The 23,896-nt window shown below is 44.9% G+C and overlaps 1 protein-coding gene across 1 annotated transcript in view; it reads right to left on the bottom strand.

Moving 5' to 3' along the window:
- The window catches only part of POLR1B (polymerase (RNA) I polypeptide B), a 28,345-nt gene extending 5,355 nt beyond the window's left edge, over positions 1-22,990 (bottom strand). Inside the window, exons 1-12 of the mRNA XM_006763577.2 lie at positions 22,741-22,990; positions 21,481-21,651; positions 21,085-21,231; positions 18,406-18,538; positions 17,754-17,890; positions 16,790-17,013; positions 15,883-16,054; positions 14,449-14,620; positions 13,363-13,644; positions 11,307-11,440; positions 6,647-6,817; positions 5,452-5,608 (exon numbers count right to left, since the gene is read on the bottom strand). Of these exons, the coding sequence (XP_006763640.1) occupies positions 5,452-5,608; positions 6,647-6,817; positions 11,307-11,440; positions 13,363-13,644; positions 14,449-14,620; positions 15,883-16,054; positions 16,790-17,013; positions 17,754-17,890; positions 18,406-18,538; positions 21,085-21,231; positions 21,481-21,651; positions 22,741-22,914 (2,074 nt within the window). The 5' untranslated portion in view covers positions 22,915-22,990. The remainder of the gene's footprint in view (positions 1-5,451; positions 5,609-6,646; positions 6,818-11,306; positions 11,441-13,362; positions 13,645-14,448; positions 14,621-15,882; positions 16,055-16,789; positions 17,014-17,753; positions 17,891-18,405; positions 18,539-21,084; positions 21,232-21,480; positions 21,652-22,740) is intronic.
- Between the last annotated feature and the right edge of the window lie 906 nt (positions 22,991-23,896).

Here is a 23,896-nt window from a genome sequence, read left to right on the forward strand (position 1 = left end):
GAGCTGGGGATTGGGGGGATATGATGGTCCCCTTGCCCAGGCCTGAAGCCTGGGTGAGAGGCGTCAGGCTTGGGTGGGGGGGGGGAGCAAGTGATCAGAGGGAGATGGAGGTCACCTGCCCAGGCATGATTCCTGGGCCAGAGGCCTCAGGCCTGGGTGGGGAACAGAGCCAGTTATCGGGGGGAGATGGGGGTTCCCTGTCCAAGCCTGACACCTCTGGCACAGGCGTCAGGACTGGGCAAGGGACTGATCAGGCGATCGGAGTGTGATGGGGGTCGACGCCTCTGGCCGAGGCATCAGGCCTGGGCAAGGGGCAGAGCTGGCAATTGGAGGGATCTGGGGGTCCCCTGCCCAGGCCTGATGCCTCAGGCATCAGGCCTGGGCAGGGGGCAGGGCCAGTGATCAGGGGGAAATGAGGGTCTCCTGCCCAGGCCTGACACCTCTGGCAGAGGCATTAGGCCTGGGAAAGGGGCCAATCCTGCGATTGGAGGGTGATGGGGGTCAACGCCTTTGGCCAAGGTGTCAGGCCTGGGCAAGGGTGGAGCCCGTGATCGGGAGAGATGGGGTTCCCCAGCCCAGGCCTGAAGCCTGGGCCAGAGGCTCCCAGTATGTCAAGCCTGGGGTGGGAGTGGGTAGGGTACCAAGCCGCAGATTGGTGTGAACTACAGAGGAAGCACCTTTTCTGATCGCTTATTGGTTAAGCTCCCTGTATACCACTGGTAATATTCTTAGTAACTTGGGTAATAAGAATCCAAAACGGTGACCTAGGGTTTTTCACCACACTCCCGGTAAAAAAAATGAAGGTCTGCTGCTGGAGGGCTAAGAAATATCATATCCTGCCCTAGCCACTTTGGCTCAGTGGATAATGCCTTGGCCTGCCGATGGCAGGATCTGGGTTCAATTCTGACCAAGGGCATGTACCTAGGTTGCAGGCTCCTCCCTGGCCCCGGGCCCAGGTCAGGGCTCATGCAGGTGGCAACCAATCAAAGTGTTCCTCTCATTTTGATGTTTCTCTCTGTCTTTCCCTTTCTCTTTCACATTCTCTAAAAATCAATGGAAACATATCCTCAGGTGAGGATAAAAAAATAATAAAGAAATTATTATTATATGAAAGACACATCTTGAAAATACCTAAAAAAGTTGTCATTTTTTTCATGGTGACAGGACTGGAGTCCGTGTTGAAGAAAAAACCTTGCTGGCTGCAGTGACTGGCAGTAGCTGCAGCAGCAGGGTGATGGGGCTGGTGCCTTCCCCTAATCAGCCCGGTCACCTCCCACAAAGGGAGGCCAGACTGCAGCTTAGGCCCGCTCCCCAAGGGGAGCAGGGAGCGGGCCTAAGCTGTCAATAGAACATCCCCTGAGGGCTCCCAGTATGTGAGAGGGGGCAGGCTCAGCTGAGGGACACTCCCCCCCACCCGACCCCCAGTGCACAAATTTCCTGCACCGTGCCCCTAGTCCTATATAATAAAAGGGCAATATGCAAATTGACCCTAACAGCAGAACAACTGGGAATGACTGGTCACTATGACACACACTGGCCACCAGGGGGCAGACGCTCAATCAGAAGATGCCCCCTGGTGGTCAGTGCGCTCCCAGAGGGGGAGCTCTGCTCAGCCACAAGCCAGGCTGATGGCTGCCAGCACAGCGGTGGTGGCAGGAGCCTCTCCCGCCTCCTCAGCAGCACTAAGGATGTCCGACTGCAGCTTAGGCCTGTTCCCCGCTAGCAAGTGTACAAGCCCGAGGGCTCCCGGGCTTCCAGAGGGATGTCTGAATACCAGCTTAGGCCCGATCCCCCAGGAAGTGGGCCTAAGTCAGCAAGTGGTCATTCCCCAAGGGGTCCCAGACTATGAGAGGGCACAGGCCGAGCTGAGGGACCACCCCGCTGAGTGCACAAATTTTTGTGCACTGGGCCTCTAGTATATAATAAAAGGGGGATGTTACTGGGGAAGAGTAAGGGTATAAAGGGAGAGTAGCTATTATCTAATAACTTAAAAAAATTTTTTTTATTGATTTGAGAGGAAAGGAGAGGGAGAGAGATAGAAACATCAATGATGAGAGAAACACCATTGATTGGCTGCCTCCTGCACACTCCACAATGGGGATCGAGCCCGCAACCCAGGCATGTACCCTTGACCGGAATGCAACCTGGGACCCTTCAGTCGACAGGCCAACGCTCTATACACTGAGCCAAACTGGCTAGAGCTCTAATTACTTTCTTACACACAAAGCAAAATGTCACTATTTGTCAATTCTGGGTACTGGCATACAGGGGGGAGGGAGGAGTCTTCTCTATTCCACTTCTCAGTATAGAGAATCAATTCAACACAAATGACTTTTTAAAGAATATTTTTAAATTGATCTTTAGAGAGAGAGGAAGACATAGGGAGGGAGAGAGAAATATCGACGTGAGAGCAAAACATCTATTGGCTGCCTCTTGTACACCACCTACTGCGGACGGAGCCCAAAACCTGGGTATGTGACCTGACCGGAATTGAACTGGCAATCTTTGGGTTCATGAGAGGACACTCAACCAACTAAGCCACACTGGCCAAGGCTCAACCAAAATGATTTTAAAAACTAAAATAAATAAACATGCCTAGTGGAATTCTTTAAAGTATAGAAACGGAGACTTCCAGCTTCCAGTTGTAGAGGGTTCCTTCTTCACAACCACCCTCAGCACATAAGACCCGGGCGGGGGGGGGGGGGAGTAACCACAAACAAATATACACACCAGCTGAAAGTATTGTAAAGTAACCAAAATCAGTCAGAAACTCGAGTGGAATTTACATTCGGGCAAAAGAAACTGCAATGGGTGAATTTCCAGGTCAGGTTTTGTTCTGTGGTCTGTTTGTTTTTTTGCCTAATGGCCCAGTGTAGTGGCTAAAACTTGGACAGAAACCCATAGTCTGACTGGCTTTAAGAACCAAGAAACATAAGAGTTCACAGCACTACAGCAACTAAAAACTGAAAGCGGGGGGAGGGGGCAGGGGGGAGGGGAGGGATTTCAGAAAGGAGAGAACCACACAGGAAAAGCCTTAAATTCTGCATATGAACCAATCCCAGATCTTTGGTGGAGTCCTGAATTATACATCCATGGAACATTTCCAAGCAGCCCTCAAAAGTGACTTCAGCTGCTTTGTTTAGCTAAGTTATCTATCAGTTAAATCTAAAAACCAATCCTCTTCAAAGGAACATAACAGAATCCACGGTCTTCAAAACATATCACTTGTTCACAATGTCCATGATATGATCCAATATTACTAGATATAAAAGACACAGAGAAGCAATACCCACACTCAAGAAAAAAATGCAGTGAATGGAGACATCCTGAGATGACCCAGACATTGGAATTAATAGACAATGATTTTAAAATACTGGTTGTATAACTGCTCAAAAGATATAAAAGAAAATATGTTCACAATGAAGATGAAATTCTAGAGAAAATTAAAACTATAAAAAAGAAACACATGGAAATTTTAGGCTAGAAAATGAAATATCTGAAATAATATGGTGGTTCCATGGTGTAATGGTTAGCACTCTGGACTCTGAAATAGAATAAAAAGTCTGAATATGATGACAGATGAATAAAAATGATTCAATGTGAAGAGAAAAAGATAAAAAAAGAGAAAAGAAACCAATGGTTGATGGGACAGCAATGATTAACATACATGTTGCATAACTGAAATCTCAGGAGGCAGAATGGACATCAGCAACTTTTTAGAAACAATGGCAGAAAACTTTACAAATTTAAAACAAACAAACAGATTTAAGAAGGCCAGCAAATGCAAAATAAGACAAACACAAGGAACACCATTTGAAGGCATACCATAGTCATTCTGTTACAAACCTAAAAATAAAGAGAAAATCTTAAGGACAGAGAAAAAATAAAACTTAAAAACAGGGGAACAACCTAAACTGACGACTTCTAATTAGAAATGAGAGACCAAGAGTAGACAGCTAGCCTGGCCAGATAGCTCAGTTGATTGGAGAGCTGTCCCAAACACCAAAGGTTGCAAGTTTGATTTCCTGCCAGAGCACATACCTAGGTTGCGAGTTCGATCTCTGGTCAGGGTGAATATGGGAGACTGCCTATCGATGTTTCTATATAAAAATATCCTTCTGTGAGGATTAAAAAAAGAGTACACAGCTCACAGTATTTCATGTGCCAGAAAAAATCTTGTCAAATCAGAATTGTATACCTAGTTCCTTCAAGGGAAGAGGAAATAAAGATATTTCAAAGCAATAAAAACTAAGAAAATTTTAGCCAGCAACTGGCAACAGTGACAAATGCTAAAGAAAGTTTTCAGGCCTAAGGGAAATTACACTCCAGGAAAATGAAACCATGTATTTGATACAATTAGTCAAGTCTGAATAAGCACTACAGAATAGTATGGCACCATCAGGCAGGAATGAACAGCACTGGAGAGAGAATGACGTAGACGGCCTGTGGTTGTCAAAAATGGAATTTCAAGATCTCAGACCAACCCAAGTCGTTGAATATTTACAAAATTACCTTTTTCTTCAAAAGTGTCAATAACAAGAAAGAAAAAGAAAGACTAAAGTTATGTTCTAACTTAAAGAAGACTAAAGAGACAACGGAATACAATGTGCGATTTTGGACTAGGTGCTACACAGAAAAAAAATGCCAGAAACCCTATTTATGGCCAGCCAGTATGGTTCAGTGGTTGAGCATTGCCCTATAAACCAGGTCACAGTTCGATTCTCAATCAGGGCACATGCCCAGGTTGCAGGCTTGATCCCCAGTAGGGGCGTGCAGGAGACAGCTAATAAATGACGTTCTCATCATTGATATTTCTATCTCTCTGTCCCTCTCCCTTCCTCTCTGAAATCTATAAAAATATATTAAAAACAAAACAAACAAAAAACCCCTATTTTTGGTACAACTGGTCAAAGTCTGAATCAGACCCATAAAGTAGTATGATAAGCCCTAGCTGGTTTGGCTCAGTGGATAGAGTGTTGGCCTGCAGACTGAAGGATCCTGGGTTCGATTTCAGTCAAAGGCACATACCCAGGTTGCAGACTCGATCCCCAGGGTGTGCAGGAGGCAGCCAATCAATAATTCTCTCTTATCATTGATGTTTCTCTCTCTCCCTTCCTCTCTGAAATCAATAAAAATATATATATTTTTTAAAGTATAATACCAATGTTAAATTTCCTGATTTCAATTGTCCTTGTTTATACAAGTGAACATCCTTATTTAGATATAGACACTGAAATATTTAGGGGTAAAGAGGCATCAAGCCTGCAACTTACCTTCAAATGGAAATAGTACAAACAGACCAAAATATTAACAAAATGTTGGTAAAGGGTTTATGGGTGTTCTCTGTACCAGTCTTACAACTTTTCTGAATTTGAAATTATTTCAAAGTAAAATAAGTAATAAACATGTCTCTTTTGTGAGTGTGGTTGCTACCATCCCCATGCCACTTACCCATCTGGCACTGGTACATGTTCCTTGGACTCTGGTTGTGATCGGAGAAAGGGATAAAGTTGGCGATCACACTCAACAGGCTGTGAGGGAAGAGTTCCTGGTGGGTGGTCAATCCAGCAAAAACCTCATCCTCGAAGATGGCAATATTCATGAAGAGCTGGAGAGAAGGATGAATGCCAACACATTAACTCTTTCTGAGTTCAGTACTCAAAGACTTGAAAGGAAGCTTCCCACCTGGTATAGTGAACACTGAAGGGACCCACAGGAAGCCTCAGTCAGAACAACCACTTGCCTTTCATGCCTCATTATAAATCTACCCTAGACCAATTATGAAGAGGCATTTGAAGAAAGACATTTTTTAATTTTTATTTTAAAAATATATATTCTTTTATTGATTTCAGAGAGGAAGGGAGAGAGAGAGAGAAACATCAATGATGAGCGAGAATCACTGATCTGCTGCCTCCTGCACGCCCCCTACTGGGGATTGAGCCTGCAACCCAGGCATGTGCCCTTGACCAGAATCAAACCTGGGACCTTTCAGTCCACGGGCTGGTGCTCCATCCACAGAGCCAAACCAGCGAAGTAAAGAAAGACATTTTTAATGTAGTACAAAGCGCAGAGCTTTGCAACTGCAAAGATGCAGGGAGAGACTGTGCATGAGGGAATGGTCCAGCCTCAGCATCGAAGGAGCTTGGGATGCAGGTGACGAGACACCAGCCTCCTCAGGCTCAATGGTGGGCGGAGTGAGGGGACACATGAAAACTGCTTCGCGGGGCACAGAGGAAGCAGAAGTAGTTCTGGCTTTCTTTCAAGTGCCAAATTGTTATTAAACAGTAACACTTAAAGAAAGCAACAGTTGCCCTAGCCAGTTTTCTCAGTGGTTAGAGAGTTGAGCACAGGCCTGTGGACTGAAGGGTCACAGGTTTGATTCTGGTCAAGGCCATGTACCTGGGTTGCAGGTTCAATCCCTGGCCCCAGTCAGGGCACATGTATGAGGCAATCAATCGATGTGTCTCTCTCACATCAATGTTTCTCTCTCTGCCTCTCCCCTTCCCTTCAACTTTCTCTAAAAACGAATGGAAAAAATATCCTCGGGTGAGGATTAACAAAAAAAAATAATAATAATTAATAGCTGAAGTCTGTGGAAGTTCTATATGACACAATCACATATACCCACCACACACAGTCCACATACTTGCTCCATAGTTCCAATCAGCTCTTCTTTGCCCAATTCCAAGTTTCGCACAGGCCGCACCAGCCTACAAGGAGTGGTGAAAAGGTACAGTCCTGGGTACAGACTTGGTTTTCCTGTCATGGGGACAAGGGCCACCTCCATCCAGGGAGGGATTCTTTTTTCTCTCAACACCTGTTTTCAACAAAAAAGAAAGTTCAAACCAGAATGACTAATATGTTTTACATCTACCCTGCACCCGGGAAGCAGGCAGAATGGGGGAGGAGGTCAAATATGAAAAGTAGATCTTAAGAATTTACATTCGTTATGCAGGTAACAAATATAGTGCCCTGCCAGTCTCATCTTCTCGGAGAATACCATTCACCCCACACCCAGAGTCGGCAAAAGCTCTACTTTCTTGGGGACTCAGCCTCACTATCAGGCAAACTGGTAATGAATTAAGACTGAGACTGTGGTAAAGGTAACTCAAGAATGTGCATGTAGACATACTAAACAAAATTCTGTTTTCTGATGTCTAAATTAGAGAGTACTGGTTTTGTTTTGTTTCCATCCTCACCCAAGGATATTTTTTCCATTGATTTTTAGAGACAGGAGAAGGGAGGGAAGATGGAGAGAGAGAAACATCGACCAGTTGCTTCCTTCATGCACCCCAACTGGGGCCAGGGACCAAACCTGCAACCAAGGCACCAGCTTTTGACCAAGAATTGAACCCTGACCCCTCGGTCTGTGGGTCAACGCCCCAACCACTGAACCAAATTGGCCAGGGCTGGTTTTATTTTAAAATGTATTTAATGAAAAGGCCCTTCTACCTGGGAATTAAGAAGCAAAACAACAACAACAAACTTCTATTAATTAATTCCTGGGTGAAAGGAAAAATACAAACCAAAATTACAGGAAATTTGAAAACATATAACAAGACCTACGTATCAGAATTTGTGGGGATTCACAAACACATTACCAATAAAAAATGAAAGAATGAACAAAAACGAATTAAATTCATAAATCAAAAGTTAAGAAACCTCAACAGAGTTAGAAAGCTTAAAGACTGATTTCCACATTAGAAATAAAGGTGTCGCCCTGGCTGGTTTGGCTCAGTGGATAGAGCGTCGGCCTGCGGACTCAAGGGTCCCGGGTTCGATTCCGGCCAAGGGCATATACCTTGGTTGCGGGCACATCCCCAGTGGGGAGTGTGCAGGAGGCAGCTGATTGATGTTTCTCTCTCATCAATGTTTCTAACTCTCTATCCCTCCCCCTTCCTCTCTGTAAAAAATCAATAAAATATATTTTAAAAAAATAAAGAAAGAAATAAAGGTGTCTAGCCCTGGCCAGTGGTGCTCAGTGGTTAGAGTGTTGGCCAGAGCATCAAAGGGTCCTGGGTTCAATTCCAGATCAAAGGCATGTACCTGGGTTGTGGCTTTGCTCTCTGCCCCCGGTCAGGGCATGTGTGGGAAGCAACCAGTCTATGTATCTCTCTCACATCAATGTTTTTCTCTCTCTCTTCCTTCCACCTTCCCTCCCACTCTCTCTGAAAAGCAATGGAAAAAATATCCTTAGGTGAGGATTAAAAAAAAAACAAAGAAATAAAGATGTCAAGAAAGCACCCTCAAAGCAAGTACCATAACCAAATGATCTCACGGGAATTCTCGCAGACCTGCCACCAGGTGGCCCACACTGCTCCAGAGCATTCTTTACAAATGTTGATTTTAAAAAACTTAATAAATAATTGACATTTGAGAAAGTATCAGTACTTCTTAAATAGAGAAAATAACACATAGACAATAGAGTGGTGAATGCCTGGGGGGAATGGGGACAGGCTAGCAGGGCTCAATGGGGGAAAAAGGGGGACATATGTAATACTTTCAACAATAAAGGTTAGAAAAAAAATAACATAACATGACCAAGTGGGATTTATTCCAGGAATTTAAGACTCATTATTCATCGCTATTATCAGAGAATGATCACTGTTAGGGAATAAATTAATATAATACACCTAATCTGTCTAAGGGGAAAAAATCTTACAATTTCTCTTCAAAGATGCCAAAAATTAAACACAGAATCCCATATGATCCAGCAATCCCACTTCCAGGTATACACTCAAAAGAACTGAAAGCAGATTCAAACAGAAATCTGCACATCCATGTTCAGTCACATAAGCCAAAAGGGGGAAGCGACCCAAGTGCCCATCGCTGGGTGATGGACAAGCACATGTGGTCTATGTGGTTACCAAGAGCTGTGAGAGGGCAGATGGCAAGGTATTGCTGACTGGGCACAGAGTTTCAGTTTTGGACCATGTAAAAGTTTGGAGGCTGGATAGGGTGATGGCTGCACAACAATATGAATGTACTCAATGCCACGAAAAAAGGTTAAATTTTACATATATTTACAAAAACAACACAAAACCAACCCTACAGGGACCAGGGGGTCAAATCTGATACAATCTATATATTTAAAAGCCTAAGCAACTGAATGACCAAATGATCGGTAGCTATGACGCGCTCTAATCACTAAGGGGCAGATGCTCAACACAGTGGGAGTGCCACTCAGCTGATCAAGGGACGCTGGCGAGCACAGCTGCAGCGGAGTTGCGGCGGCGTGAGCACTCCTGTCTCTGCAGCAGCACTCCTGAGCAGTGGTGGGCAGGCGCAGTGGGGCCAGGATGAGTGCGAGTGGTGCGGCGCCCCGGCCCCAGCCACTTCGGCTCATGTGAGAGGGCGCAGGCCAGGCTGAGGGACCCCACCAGGGCACAAATCTGTGCACCGGGCCTCTAGTATGAGCATAAAAATAAGTAATAGTAACACAATATTCACAAAATAAAACAAGTATCTATAAATCTAATGTAAATACATGAATAAATAAATGGAAGAGAAAGGAAAGCTTTCCCTTACAGAATGGTAACTAACAGAACAGATGATAGGGTTAGAAAACAACCACTTGGCAACCATAACAGTAATAATTAGCACAGCAAAGACTCATCAATGGAATAGTAATAATTCTGCAGAGAATAGAATACAAACTGTGGATGAAAATTTAATGAGGAAAAGGGCTTCCAAATATTTCTCCACAAATTACTGAGAGAAAACCTGTAACAGTACGGTAGATTAACTTAAAAAATACAGCTATGAAGTGATCGACATTGACATCACTGGTCACGGGACAAGCCAACATCACATGCCTCCTGAAAATGGTATTGTGAATCTCGCCATGAGGAAGTGACACATGACCATAATTAAGGGTCAGTCTACACAATAGCTGGCCTTTACTCTTTTTTTTAAGTTTATTTTTTATTGTTGACAGTATTACAGATGCCCCCTAGCCCCCTGCCTCCCCCAGCATCTGCTCCACTCCAGGCCATCATCACACTATTGTCTGTGTCCATGGGCTATGCATATAAGTTCTTTGGTTAACCTCTTCCCCTTCCCTCCTTCTACCCGGATCTGTCAGTCTGTTCCATGCATCCATGCCTCTGGACCTATTTTGTTCATTAGATTCCACATATAAGTGATATCATGTGATATTTGTCTTTCTCTGACTGCTGGCCTATACTCTTTAAAAAAGTCAAGACATGAAAGGCTAGGAACTGTTCCAGAATAAAAAAGAACAGAGACATGACAATTACATGTAACACATGATTCTGGAGTGGATCCCAGACCAGGAAGAAAAAATAGCTATAAAGGCCATTACTGAGGCAACTGCTGTAATCTGAGTGTCAGCTGTGGATTCTAGCAAACTGACCCTCCCTGAATTTGGTAAGTGTACTATGGCTATTAAAGAGAAAAAGTTAGAAAAAATACACTGAAATTTTTATGGAAATGGAGACATGTCTGCATGCCACCCTCAAATGGTTCAGAAGAAAAAATATATACATCTATACTAATAAAAGGGTAGTATGCTAATTAGACCGGGTTGACCAGACATCCAACTTCCTTCCGGACAAAGCCATGGTGGTCGGGGCTGAGGCAGAGGCAGTTAGGGGTGATCAGACCGCAGGGGAGGGCAGTGGGGATGAGATCAGGCCAGCAGAGGGTTAGGGGCAATCAGGCTGGCAGGGGAGGGCAGTTGTGGTGAGATCAGGCTGGCAGGGGAGGGCAGTTGGGGGTGATCAGGCAGGCAGGCAGGCGAGCTGTGAGAGGGATGTCCCCGATTGGAGAGGATGCAGGCTGAACTGAGGGAACCGCCACCGCCCCCCCTCCATGCACGAATTTCATGCACCGGGCCACTACTATATTTATAAAGAGCACACAAATGATAATTGGTGGATCTGGTTAATGGGCATACGGGAGTTCTCTGTGCCAAGACTCTTGTTAGGAGGAAATGCCAAAGAATGTTCTACTCCTTGATCTTTTAATAATATATTTTCAAGACCCAGACGGCAACAGGATATGTATGACTTACATATCTTGCATATCTTTAACATTACTTGAAATATAAAGTTCATATTTTGATGTCCCCTACATGCCACTAGAATTTACAAAGAAAAGTTAAAATCTGTTAGGTTAGCAGACAAGGGCCTCAGTGAAACTACCAGGGGATGTCAGGTACTCTCAAAATGAGCTCTGACCCCCAGGCCCATGAGTGCTCTAGACTGCCTGGGACTACCTCATCAACTAGAAAAGGACCGAAACCAAAGATGCAGGGATAGAGCAATTCACAGACTCACGGTCACCTTAAAATGCCGGAGAGAAGCTGCAACACCAGCAGCAAGCTCCTTATCCACCCAGCCAACCATGACACCGTCCAGCAGGACAGGGTAGCACTCGGCGTAAGGTCGGTGAGGCGTTCCATCAACTGGAGTAACCCCTGTGGAAGGAACAGACAGGGTCATCACATCAGGATGCCTTTTCCAACTTAGAAATTCCCTCCAGATAGGTCTGCTGCTGTACCATCATTTAGATATCTAGTTATCTTGTCTCTAAACCAGAATGTTTTTCACTTCTTAAGTTTCCAAATCATTTCAGCAAGGACACACAAGAACTAGTGACCTGGCCTGTGGGGAGAGCAGCAGGGACAGGAGTGCAAGGAGGGTTTCACTGTGCATCTTTTCTATTTTCATTTCTGAGGCTTGTATATATAACTTTCCCCAAAAATCTAATTACACTTGATCGCCATTATTCAGAGATTCCCTATCTGCAAATTTGCTAAGATTATCTGTAATTCCAGTATCAACACCTAAAGGTGCTCTTGGGGCCAGTGAAAAATCTGCATCACCTGCGCACAGGCTCCCAGCTATGGTCACACATGTCTTCCTGTCTCAGCTCAGACTGTCAACAAGCGTCCTCTGGGCAGCCTGCTCAGTGCCACATGGATGCATGCTTGTGCCTTCTGTTGGCGGTTTCACTGTTTAATCGGCCCCTGAATGCAGAGCTGGCCAGTGTGGCTGAGCACAGGCTGTGTAAGCCTCAGGAAGAGTGCGTGTTAGGGAAGCTTAGTGCTGCTGGCTGAGACCCCGACGTTAGTGAATCACAACGTTAAATGAGGTGCCCCTGGGAGCAATGCCGCTTCCCTAAATTTGGGGTTAGTTGTGACTTTGTAAAACAGAATACCACAAACATCAAGAACCAACTGTAATTAAGTAAAAAAGAATACTCTTCCACAATCCATAATCCACCTGCTGAAGACAGCAAGTGGATTATGGATTGTGGAAGAGTATTCTTTTTTACCAAGTTCACAGGTTGCCTGCTTGGTGTTAGGCATTTTCCATTCTGTCTCCCCCAGGACCAGAGCCCTTCCCATCTCTTCTGCTTGGGATACACTCTCCACCTCTCCACAGTTTTTCCTCCTTTCTACGCTTTCCTGCACTCTGACATTTTAATCACTGGTGGCGAACAACATGATTTTTTCCCTTGTGGACAGAGGACCTGCAGCACTTTACACTGGTTATGACCTCTGAATCTCAAGTAATACTAGTGAATTAGTTGGACTCCCTTCTCAAAGGCCACGACCTAACTGGCAGAATACTTTTAAGCGGAAATTTTCTGGCTCTTGGCTCAATGCCTTTCTGGTTGTTTGGAATGCCTACCACCTGAATCCTACAAACTGAAGTTTTAGATTGTAAATACGAATTCCAGTGGAGACCCCACTCACAGACCAGCAAAGACACAGAAAACTCTGTCTCCAGATCCCAAGAGTGAAGAATGCCCAAAGAAAGGGCATCATTATGGGTGAAGGTGAACCTGAACCCACCACCACACCCAAAGAACAGCACTTAAGACAGCCTTCCAGCAAAAGCAGAGACAGCTCGGCCTGCGAACTCAAAGGTCCCAGGTTCGATTCCGGTCAAGAGCATGTACCTTGGTTGCACACACATCCCCAGTGGGGGGTGTGCAGGAGGCAGCTGATCAGTGTTTCTCTCTCATCGATGTTTCTAACTCTCTATCCCTCTCCCCTCATCTCTGAAAAAAATTAACAAAATATATTAAAAAAAAAAAAAAAAAGCAGAGACAACTGCCAGGCTCCCAGGAACAGGGCTGTGGGTCTGAGGACCTCCAGGTACAGAGTGGACAACCTCCTTTTTAACAGTCTTCCTGCAAAGTGACAATGCTTCCAGCTTAGAGTAGTGGCCGATCCACCAGGTGCAGAAAGAATGACTCAATGGTTACTTCCCATATTAAATGCTGCTTGAAACCAGCCCAATTCCTGCACAGATGAGTAAAATCAATTCCTGCAGAGAAGGCAGCATAACTGTGAAAACACACACACGAGAATGTTACCCTGTCACATACCCAGGTTGCAGAGCAAAGCTGGAATAGATGCTGTGTATACAAACTGCGTGACCACCTCGCATATGGCAGTTAAGTGGTTCATCAGGCCACAGGGCTCCCCATCAGGAGTGTGCACGGGACAAAGGAAACCCCAAGACTCCGGCAGCAGCCTGCGCACTGTGGTGGTCCTCATCTTGGCAAAGTCAGCCCCTCTGTGCACACAGCGGAAATGGGAGAGATAGCGGATGAAGTTCAGCTTATCAGCCACGACACAAAGTCCAGAATTTTGCAGGAAGCCAAGACCTTAATAAAACAAAAGTCATTCAAAAATGGGCTCAACTTGAAAAAAAAAAGGTATATTTTTATTTGAGGCTCTGATGAAAAGCCTCAGAGCACACTGTAAATCATGGAGTGGGTGATTACAAAGTTCACTAGCTCAGATGAGCAGGGATACTGTAAAAAAAAGTAGTAAAAATCCCCAGATTTCACAAACTGTATCAGCCTTGCCTGGTTCCCTATCTCCTCCACAACCTCCACTTGACTGGTTCCCTATCTCCTCCACATCCTCCACTGTGGGGAAACCGTAAACAGAAAACAAAATAGCAAGTAATTAAATGGGATTCATCAGACAGGCTAACACACAAGCAGTTGTCAGTTCTAAAAAAATCTGTATCAGTAGTAGCATCTATTTCAAAACTGCAGATTTCTGGGCCCTCAATTGCCACAGTTGAGTTTTCTAAGTCATTCTGATGCAAGTGGTTTAGGGCTGAGCCCACACAAGAACCCTCTCAGACCACCTGTCCATGTGACCTTCTCAGACATCTTTAGTTTAGACAGAACTCTGAGCTGTCTTTAGTTTTCTAGGAGGCACAGGAAAATGTGATCATCAGAATTGGATTTAAACCATTCAGCACCTTGTCAAAAGCCCTTCAGACTGATATATACTTGTCAAAACTTATAATGTGAAATGTCTTTAGTGAAAGGGAAAAGTTCGCTTTTAAATAGAACCTCTCTTACTGATATAAACCTCCATTAAGCAAATAATTTGAAAAACACAACTAAAATGAAGACTATCTATTTTTTTGAAGCCTATCTATTTAATTTCACCTGTTTTGGAACGCAGATTCCCAGTAGCAAGAAGATACTCAAATGGTTTTGTAAGGTCTATTCCCAGACTTAAAATCTTCATCAAATTTTCACTGTTTATAGACATATTGGTCTTCTGGGCCTTCTTGTCCATACCTATTTTAACAGATACTAACCACGCTTCCATTTTTTCCTGAAATGAATAAATTATACGTTTACTTGAAAGGCTATATTGAAATTACCAATAACAGAAAACTTCTGCCTGATATTCATTTTTATCAGGGCAATTCTAGGCTGCTGAAAATTTTCAATCTAATTTCATGGTTAGATCAGACAGAAACAGAAGTTTTTATCTTTCAGTAAGAATTTAAATAAGCATTACTGAGTAAATAAGGAATTAGGAGATTTTTACTTTAGTCTTCTCCATCTTTTATCCCACTATGTTATCTATTAGATTAAATCATTTTAGGGATAATATTCAAAATATGAAATACCACCAAATGAACTTACTTATGAACTGATCTGTGCTATGCCAACACTCTCTCCACACACACATACACACACACACAGCTCTTGTGACTGACAGTAACTACGCTCTGTAATGCTGCTGTGAACACTTAATTAGCAGGTACTAAACCTTTGCTCCTCGGTACAGACAGGATTAGGTTCCTCCAAGTCTCAAGTCACAACATTCTCATCAACTGAGAAATACGTAAGCTGGTTTTGTGTGTTTCTGTTGAAAGATGCCTTGTTTTATGTGCTGATGTACTACCATCTGCCTCACAGCCAGCAGCACTGTAACTCGTGACTGACAAAGCTCATCTAACGCTCATATGTTCTCGTAAGGCACATCCAAGCCTTCCTGTGCTCCGCATCTCACACAGCAATTCAGCACTATACTTGTGGGCCATTTTTAAACAACAAAATCACCAAGAAAAACACAAAAATGTGAAGAACATGGTACTAAATAAATAGACTCTCGTTCACAGCATGAGCTGAAGCACTCCTAGACCTAGTTGGGAGTGTGGGCATCAGGACACCCAATTATTAGCCCTCCAAGCACATCTGCAAAGGACCCGGAGAGCTGTGAATGCTGATACTGGGCTTACAAGTGAGGCAGTGAGGAGGGGAATTTGTAACAGGGACTCTGCAAAAGAGGGCTGAGCGTCACTATGTGCATACAGGCCACTTACACTTTATCATCAATGTCTGACCAAGATTTGATGTCGTCTTTACTTAGCTTACAAGAAAATATCAGACATTTTTGAACCTGGTACAAGCTAGGACGTTTGATTCTGTACCTTTCTGCCAGGCAAACAAACAACAAATAGAAAAAAGAGAAGATGTACACTGCCCAAACAAGAACTTATGAACATGCACAAAACTACATCATGGGGTGTCATCACCTCAATCCAGAGGTACAATGGGGCCCGGGGGAAAGTAGTGTGCACCCACCTTCAGAAACATGAGGAAGAGCTGCCCGGGTGTGAGCACTTCCTGATTCACTAAACTATCAGGATTCTCCTCCATGCACTCTCCTTTGGCCAAAGCAAACAGCTTCCGGGTCATGAGACAAAGTACATAAAACTTCTCAGTATTAGATTTCAAGTGGATACAGATACACTGGCTGTCAAAATAGAAAGAAAAAGCTTAAAATGATTCAGCTGCTTACCACTACTTGCCATTCTACTAACCAAGGCCCCCAATTCATGCTTACTTAAAAGTCCTTACTCATATTCAGAAAAATCCCTTTTCATCTTACAGCAACATCAGCAAAAGAGCAGAATATAGTCTCAAACAAGGTCTACAGTGGTGTTGGCCAACATGGTAGTGACAAGCCACAAGGACTATATTAAATATTAATTAATTAAAATGGAATAAAATTCAGAACTCAGTTTCTCAGTTGCACTGGCCATTCAAGCACTCAGCGTAGCCCACAGCTGTGCACTGGACCACGCTGACTTACAGCAAGTCACAAAGACAGAGCCCTTGTCTTGGGAAAATAAAGGGACATGATGCCTGCAACTTTCAAATGGTCAGAAGGAACAACATTTACTCATGTGCAGACAAGTAAAGCAAATATAGTAAAAGTGTTAACTGTCAACATGAGTGTCCAATGTACTATCTTTGCAGCAATCCTGGAAGTTTGAAGTTATTTCAAGCTAAAAGTTAGAAAGTACATTAGAATAAAACGATACTACCTAAAACCAGAGAAAGGTGAAGATGGCCACAGAAACAAAGCTAGCCCGCTTCGCCAGGCCAAAATTCAACCCGCGTGACTCATCAGTCCCAACTACATCAACACAAAGAACCAGCGACACCCCCAACCCCCAGTAAACAGTGTAGGCAAAAGCACGCATACTTAAACAGAAACTCTGCCGCTTGTTCATTTGAATACCAGTCAGGGAGACTGAGCTTTACTCTGAAGCGTTCACCCAGATAGTTAAGGACCTGCTTCTGTGTGGAACAACCTTCCTCCATCACCATCCTTAACATCTGAGTAACAGAGTTCCTCAAGAAAGAGTTGTCCTCTTTTCCTTTGATGAGCTCCTGAAAAATCTGGTAATCGGAAAAGCTGACAAGTGCCTAGAATAGAAAAGAGATTTTTCTTTGTCATTGCTAATAATAACGAAACCAACCAATTGGTTCAGGAACAAGTCTCTCCTTTTCTATTTAATACCCGAGAAACACTAGCATCCCACTATTGTTAAACTGAAGTGAATTCTCCAAAGTAAGGACACTTGGAAGACAGGTACCAAGATGGCCCCAATGATCCTCGCCTCCTGGGATTCACAAGCCTGCATAACCTCCTCCCACACCAAATCAGATCCCTTCTGACAAGAGAATATGGCGGAAAAGGTGCCACCCAGCTCTCAAGGCTAGGCTACCAGGGGCACTGCGGCTTCCCTCCCTTCACTGGGCTAACGCTCTGGGGAAGACGGCCACCCCAAACAACCTATGGAGAGGTCACTGGAGAGGAACTGAGACCTCCTGCCAACAGCCTGCACTGACTTGCCAGCCTGGAGGAACCGCCTTGGAAGGGATCCGCCACCCTGGTCAAGTTCCTACACAGCTCAGCCCCTGCGACATCGCTCTGCAACCTCTGAGACCCCAGCCAGAGCTGCCCACATTCCTGCCCACAGAACCTGTGAGGGAGAAACGTTCACTGATGTGTTTTAAGCCACTGAATTCCGAGGTAATGTGCTATGGAGCAGTAGGTAACCAGTGCGGCATGAACTCTGATAAGGAGAACCTATTCATTCTGCATAGGACACGCTTCCAATGACTCCCTTCATAACAAAAGAAATATACTCAGCAAGTCACACCTTAAGTGCGAATCCCAAAGGAAGAAAAAACAGTTCTTTCTGGTAAATAAAGTTCAACATAACTGTGCCATTTTCCAAGTAGTGAAGGTTCATATTGACAGCAGAGTGTTCTTCCCTCACACAGTGCATTGACACTCCTGTCGGAACAGAACAAAAAGCCGGAAACTCAGTAACACTATAACTGCTTCAATCATTTCATTCTGAATTATTTCTATCTTCTTAGAGATAATTAAGAGCCATAACACCAAGTTTAGCCGAGATTGGCAACCAAAAATGTCTCCAGACCTTGTCAAATTTCCCCCAAGGTGCAAAATCTCCCCCAAACAAAGGCCAGGTGGCCACCCCTCGACCCTGAGGGGAGTGTCATGGTACCTGAACCAGAGGACTTCTGGGGCCCACACCCACCTCTGGCAAAGTCAGGCCGGCCTCCAGCCTCAGACTAACATATACACATACGTTCTTTCAGTTTGAAAGATATCAGAAAGTAGGTCTGCTACTATGAAACCTTAACACAGAAATGCTTAACAGAAAAATAAAATGTTATATATATACGAGAGAAAAATGTCAAAGACTCTATTTAGATGCAGCTCCTTTTTTAAAAAATGGCTTAAAACTTTTCTAAGACAACATTCTAAAAGTCACTAGAGCTTACCATATTGAGTGTAGCCAGGCCCTCTAGCTTTCCATTTTGGTCTTATCATTGCAATAGGGAAATTTCTCCGAGGCATAATCAACATTCGGATGACCTTTTCAATGCCATTGATTATGAAATAGCCTCCCATTTCCTGCCAAAGAGATGAATTATAATTTGTTAAACAAAGATAAGTAACTGTGAATATGAAACTGACTAACTGCAAAAATTAACCTCCTAGCAGACCCTGTTCAAAGTGCAGAAGAGAAGAAAGTCCAGGTGAAGTGGGCCATGGATCCCCGGGAAGCTGTCAGCTGTCTTGAAAAGGTTTAGGGACCTGGAAGTATGGGAGGAAGTCGGTACTTTCTCTATCAGACAGTGTTGATCTAATTTGTCTTTCTGTCCCCCCAAATGACCTTAGCTTTCAAATGACATTAAACAAACACCTTATTCCAAAGAAAAGTCTGCAAATGAAAATACCAACCATTTTGCCTTCAGACAAGTATGATTTCCCAAATACATTAAAAAAACAACTGATGACCATATGAAATCTCTTGAAATCAGGTATTAAAATTAATAGGAAAATTATTTTAATTGCTTGTCAATATCACATTTCTGTAATAAAGAGCTACTATTAAGGAGGCACATCATACCAGGTGCTCTATATTATCCTAATATTTAGTCCTCATAACAATGAGTAAGAGCTATTGTGCCCATTTTTAGCAGAGGAAACAGGTTCAGGGAGATTAAACTTCCCAAAGCCATACAACCGGTGACACAGCAGCTGAATGTCAGGCCCAGATCTGACACCAAACCCTCGTCCCTCCAGGTAACAGTCTCTATTACAGGCCGTCTGTAATCTTGATTACTTCAACTCAATGCTGCAAAGCCACCTGACACAGCTAAAAAGAAATGCCAAAGGGAAAGCATATAAGGCACTTCATATCCTCGCAGAATCTTACTGTTCGGTAAAGCAGACATCTTAGAAAACAGTTTTGTCGTTTAAGATGGCTTTAAAAACAGAAATATCTCTAAATATACACCATTCAGAAAATTAGGGAAAAACCTACCAATTATTTCCCCATCATCATCATCATCATAATAATAATAATAATCCTAATTGCACAGCCAGTTTTCATACATTGCTTCATTTGAGACTCATTATGAGCCGTGCACAGTACGCAGACAAGAGATCAATGCTCCACGTTATCTATCCAAAATTGAAGGCAGGTTCAGGGAGATTAAACACCTGATTAGGTAGGAGTGTTCATAGCAGCTTAATATCCCAGGTGAGAACCTGGGGAAAACAGATTTTTGGGAGAGAACTTGGGGGTGTGGGGAGCACTGTGCGAGGGAAGAGGGAGAGAGGTGCTTGCCTGCTGGCTTTGGTTTGTAAGGCCTCTGGCTAGATTGCCTGGGCCTAGACCCTCTGATTTGCACAGTAATGTAAACTGACCTGGCACTTCCTCAGAAGGTGATTTTGACCTCAGACCTGCCAAGCAGCTGCAGGGTGGTGGGCTCCCAGCCTCCCAAAGCCTTGGATGGCCAGGCACCCTGTGTAACCCAGACCCTGGCCCCTGAGCCCCCATGGACCCACTCTGATGAGGAGCTAGCTCCTGATTAGCATGGGAACCTATGGCATTTCTCTCCCTTCCTTCTGCCCTTCCCAGTGCCAGAGCTCACCCATCTGTCCTTGGGGCTGGCAGGCAGGGAAGTAAGTCAGCAGTGCCCACATCTGGTGAGCTCTGGAACAGTATCTGTCTGCGTTTTTGTTTCTGTTCTTTTCCTCCCTAGACTCCAAAGGCAGGGGGAAGACTGGGCAGAGGTTACATGGGAGCAGATGGCAGGAACAGAAATTGCAAATGAAGAAATAGCATTTGGAAATTCTGTGAAGACACCTGGAACTTATGTCCTGTACCTGACTCCAGCCCTAGGAGAATGAGCAGGTGTGCTGTCTGAAAGGAGGGTCCATGCATTTAGGACAGTAGCGCCTCATCCTGAGAGAAGAGGAGGACCAGGATGAGGCCTGGGAGAAGAGGGGTCCCTGGGTCAGAAGGCCCTGCTAGTCTCAGCTAGGAGCCTGGTTTGCTCCCCTGCACCTAGCACTTGGCTGGGCCAGCGGCCCCCCTAGTGGGGGCAAGGACATTTTACTGTACAGAGTGGGATCATTGATAATACTTGGGACTTTTAAATAACTTTTTCAATTTCAATTCATGCAAATGTGGACCTATCCCTATCTCTACCTCCCATCACTCCCTAAATCAGGAAAAAAATCAGAAACCCCTGGGCCAGGAGGGCAAAGCCCATCAGCATCCTCAGCCCAGAGTCAGAAGTTGGGGCCAACCTTCTTGGCCTGCCAGGGACCTGGAGGACCAGTAAGGAGAAACCCAGCTGTTCTGAATGGTCCATCCTGGGTGCTGAAGTTTCATTTTAAAACAACCAAGTTTCCCAGTGTTAATCCATTTTTTGCAAATACCTCCTCCTCCTCTCTGGTTTGTAAGGGTGAAGATGGTTTTAGATTATGTCATACATATTTGGAAAATGCCAAAATAATAATAGTAACAGGAAAAAAACCCCACAAACCTGGAGGCAGAGATAAAAACACTGATTCCCTCTGGCAAGCTTCATATCCTCTCACGCCCAACTCGGGCCCTTCCTATTGTCGCCTGCCCATTCAGTGCCCTGCACCCCTGAAATTACCTCTGGTTCCTCATGGTGCTCAATGAGGGCTTTTGGAGGAAGGTTGTATAAGTTGCAAAGCTTGGACTTCACCATGATGGGAACATAGCCAAGAAACTGCTTAATGGTTCCTTTTGAGATTCCGTTTACAGCCCAGCTGATATCAGCCTAAATGAAAAAAATTAGTTACGAAAAAAACAAAATATTTGGATCTACAAGATCCAATTTGGATCTACAAGAACAAATGAGTATTTTAAAAGAGGAAAAAGACCATATACTAGATGATTTTATGCTTCAGATTTAAAAGAAGAGATCTCTTGGGTGACAGCACAAAGCAGAATTCTGGTTACATTTTATTGGACACCAATATTCGCAGACATGTCTAGCATTTGAGTCCGTACTGTCACTTGTACTCACTGTCAACTTTCCCCGGTAGGTGCTCCTCCTGCCCCGGCATTCTGCAGGATAAACATTGAGCTCCTTGCAGATGCTCCCTTTGGGAACGGTGGGGGGGCTGATGACAGCATCCACAATAGTGAGAGAGATCCGCTCATCTTTGAAAGCAAATTCAAAGGGAGGTATAGCCTGAAATACAATTCACATTATTAACTGCTTGCATGCCCCAGGTACCTTTTCACTGAGACTCTTCCAAAGCCCATGAATTTCCTACACACACTGTTGCCTCTCATGTTAATGTGGCATTAAGACGACAGCTAAAGCTACATCCAGTCTACTCACACCATCACTATGTCCCAAAAAGCATACGGCGTTAACTCGGACATCTGAACGTCTACCGTGTGTCAGCTTCTGCAGCAGGCTCTAGGACACAGGTTCTCAACCTGTGGGTCGCAACCCCTTTGGAGGTCGAATGACCCTTTCACAGGGGTCGCCTAAGACCATCGGAAAACACATATATAATTACATATTGTTTTTGTGATTAATCACTATGCTTTAATTATGTTCAATTTGTAACAATGAAATTGGGGGTCACCACAACATGAGGAACTGTATTAAAGGGTCGCGGCATTAGAAGGTTGAGAACCACTGCTCTAGGGTGACCACTGTGTGCAGAACAGAGCTGTCCTCTGAACCAAGAGCCTGCCCTCTCTCTCCTTACCTTGTAGCTTCTCCACGGGTAGTAAGACTGACAGAACTGCTGACAGAGCAAAGTAATGGAAGCACCTCCTGACTCAGGACCGGACACTCTAATGTCATTCTTTAGGCTGATAGTTGTGCATTTCATTCCACGTGGTCTCATACATGCCAAGGGAAAGGTGGTACCACCAGGTTCCCCGCCCCCACTTCATAGCATCTGCTTTTCGGTACCCGCCCTCCTCCCCGGGAAAAGCTCTGCTGTTCCACGGAGCTCTCCTCGTGTTAACTAGGAACAATGGAAGCTCAGCCCACGCGGGCCACTTCCTCACCCTCCAGCACCTACTGTCCTACAAAGCACTGCGGCTCCCAATCCCATAAAAATCCAGGAACCACAGACACATCTTCCCCCGGTCGGCTTGAGCTCAAGCCCCGTGCTACGGCTGGCACGATCAAGAAGCACAATTATTTGGGGTTCTACTATGACCTCCAGCCATCCCCTCTGTCTGGGATCCTGTCCCCGGCCAGTGCCCCGCTCACCCCGCCTCCTGGGTCTCCCCATGCCCCGTCTCCCACCCGCCGCCCCACCGCGTGGCTGAGCCCCTCGCGCACCGCGTAGTTGAAGGACTCCACGTGCGCCTGCGTCAGCTCCTGTAGCGCGGGCTTCTGCTGCTCCCGGGGGATCCCGTAGGAGGGATCCGTCAGGTGCTTGAGGCTGGGCCCCCCGGGCAAGCCCCGCCACCGGCCGCCGGGATCCATGCAGCCCGCACGCCGGCTGCCAGCACGCCTCTGCAGCGCCGGAAAGAGGCGCAGCGCCCACAGTTCGCTAGGAAATACAGCTCCTCTACTTCCACCGGGTCTCGGTCCGGCGTTTTATAGGGTCGACTTGGGAACGAAACCCTGGCGTGAACGGGCCGGCCTGAAACTGTACCGAGCCGGAATGCCCCCTGCCCAGCTCAGCTTTGTCCTCTGGTTTTCCTTCGCTCCAGGGCCCGAGGAGAGCAATCTTCAAAGGTTCCCTTACCCCCCGTGACCGCTTTCGGATCGCTGCTGTTGCTGAGGCTTCGAGGGAGTAAATAGCTGACTGCTCTCTGACCGATTTGAGTTGTAAAGGCTCCACTCTATTTCAAGAAGTGCTCTGCCTCGCTGCCTGCTCCCCTCCATCCTGGAGGTGGGGGATGGCAGCGTCCAAGGGCCCCCAAGTCTTAAGATCCTTTAGTCTGGGTCCTCGGAAGCACTTTCTCTGAATGGGGGCTCAGCAGCACCTTCAAGTGCCTCAACTTCGGGTATGTTTAACAGCTGCATTTGGTACTTAGGTAAAATCAACAGGCAATAAATCACACACTCTTAAATTCTACCCGTTGGTAAGCTTTGACATGTATATACACTCCCTAGAGGCCTGTGTCAGTGTCACCAGTTTGTGTCTGTCTAGAAATGTGCCCATTTCATATAAATTATCTAATTTGTTGGCATAGAATTGTTCATAGGATTCCTCTATAATCCTCTTTATTTGTGTTGTAGTAAATTTAGTAATTTGAGTTGTCTATTTTTTTTTCTTGGTCAGTCTAGGTAAAGTTTTGTCTATTTTGAAGATCGTTTCAAAGCACCAGCTTTTGGTCATGTTGATTTGCTGTATTGTTTTTCTATTTTCAATTTCGTTCATTTCCATTCTAATCTTTTTTTCTTCTACTTTTTGGGGATTTACACTTCACCTTCTAAGGTGGAAAGTTTCTTAAGGTGG

Source organism: Myotis davidii, unplaced genomic scaffold, assembly GCF_000327345.1.
Source record: "Myotis davidii unplaced genomic scaffold, ASM32734v1 scaffold939, whole genome shotgun sequence".
Taxonomy (NCBI): Eukaryota; Metazoa; Chordata; class Mammalia; order Chiroptera; family Vespertilionidae; genus Myotis; species Myotis davidii.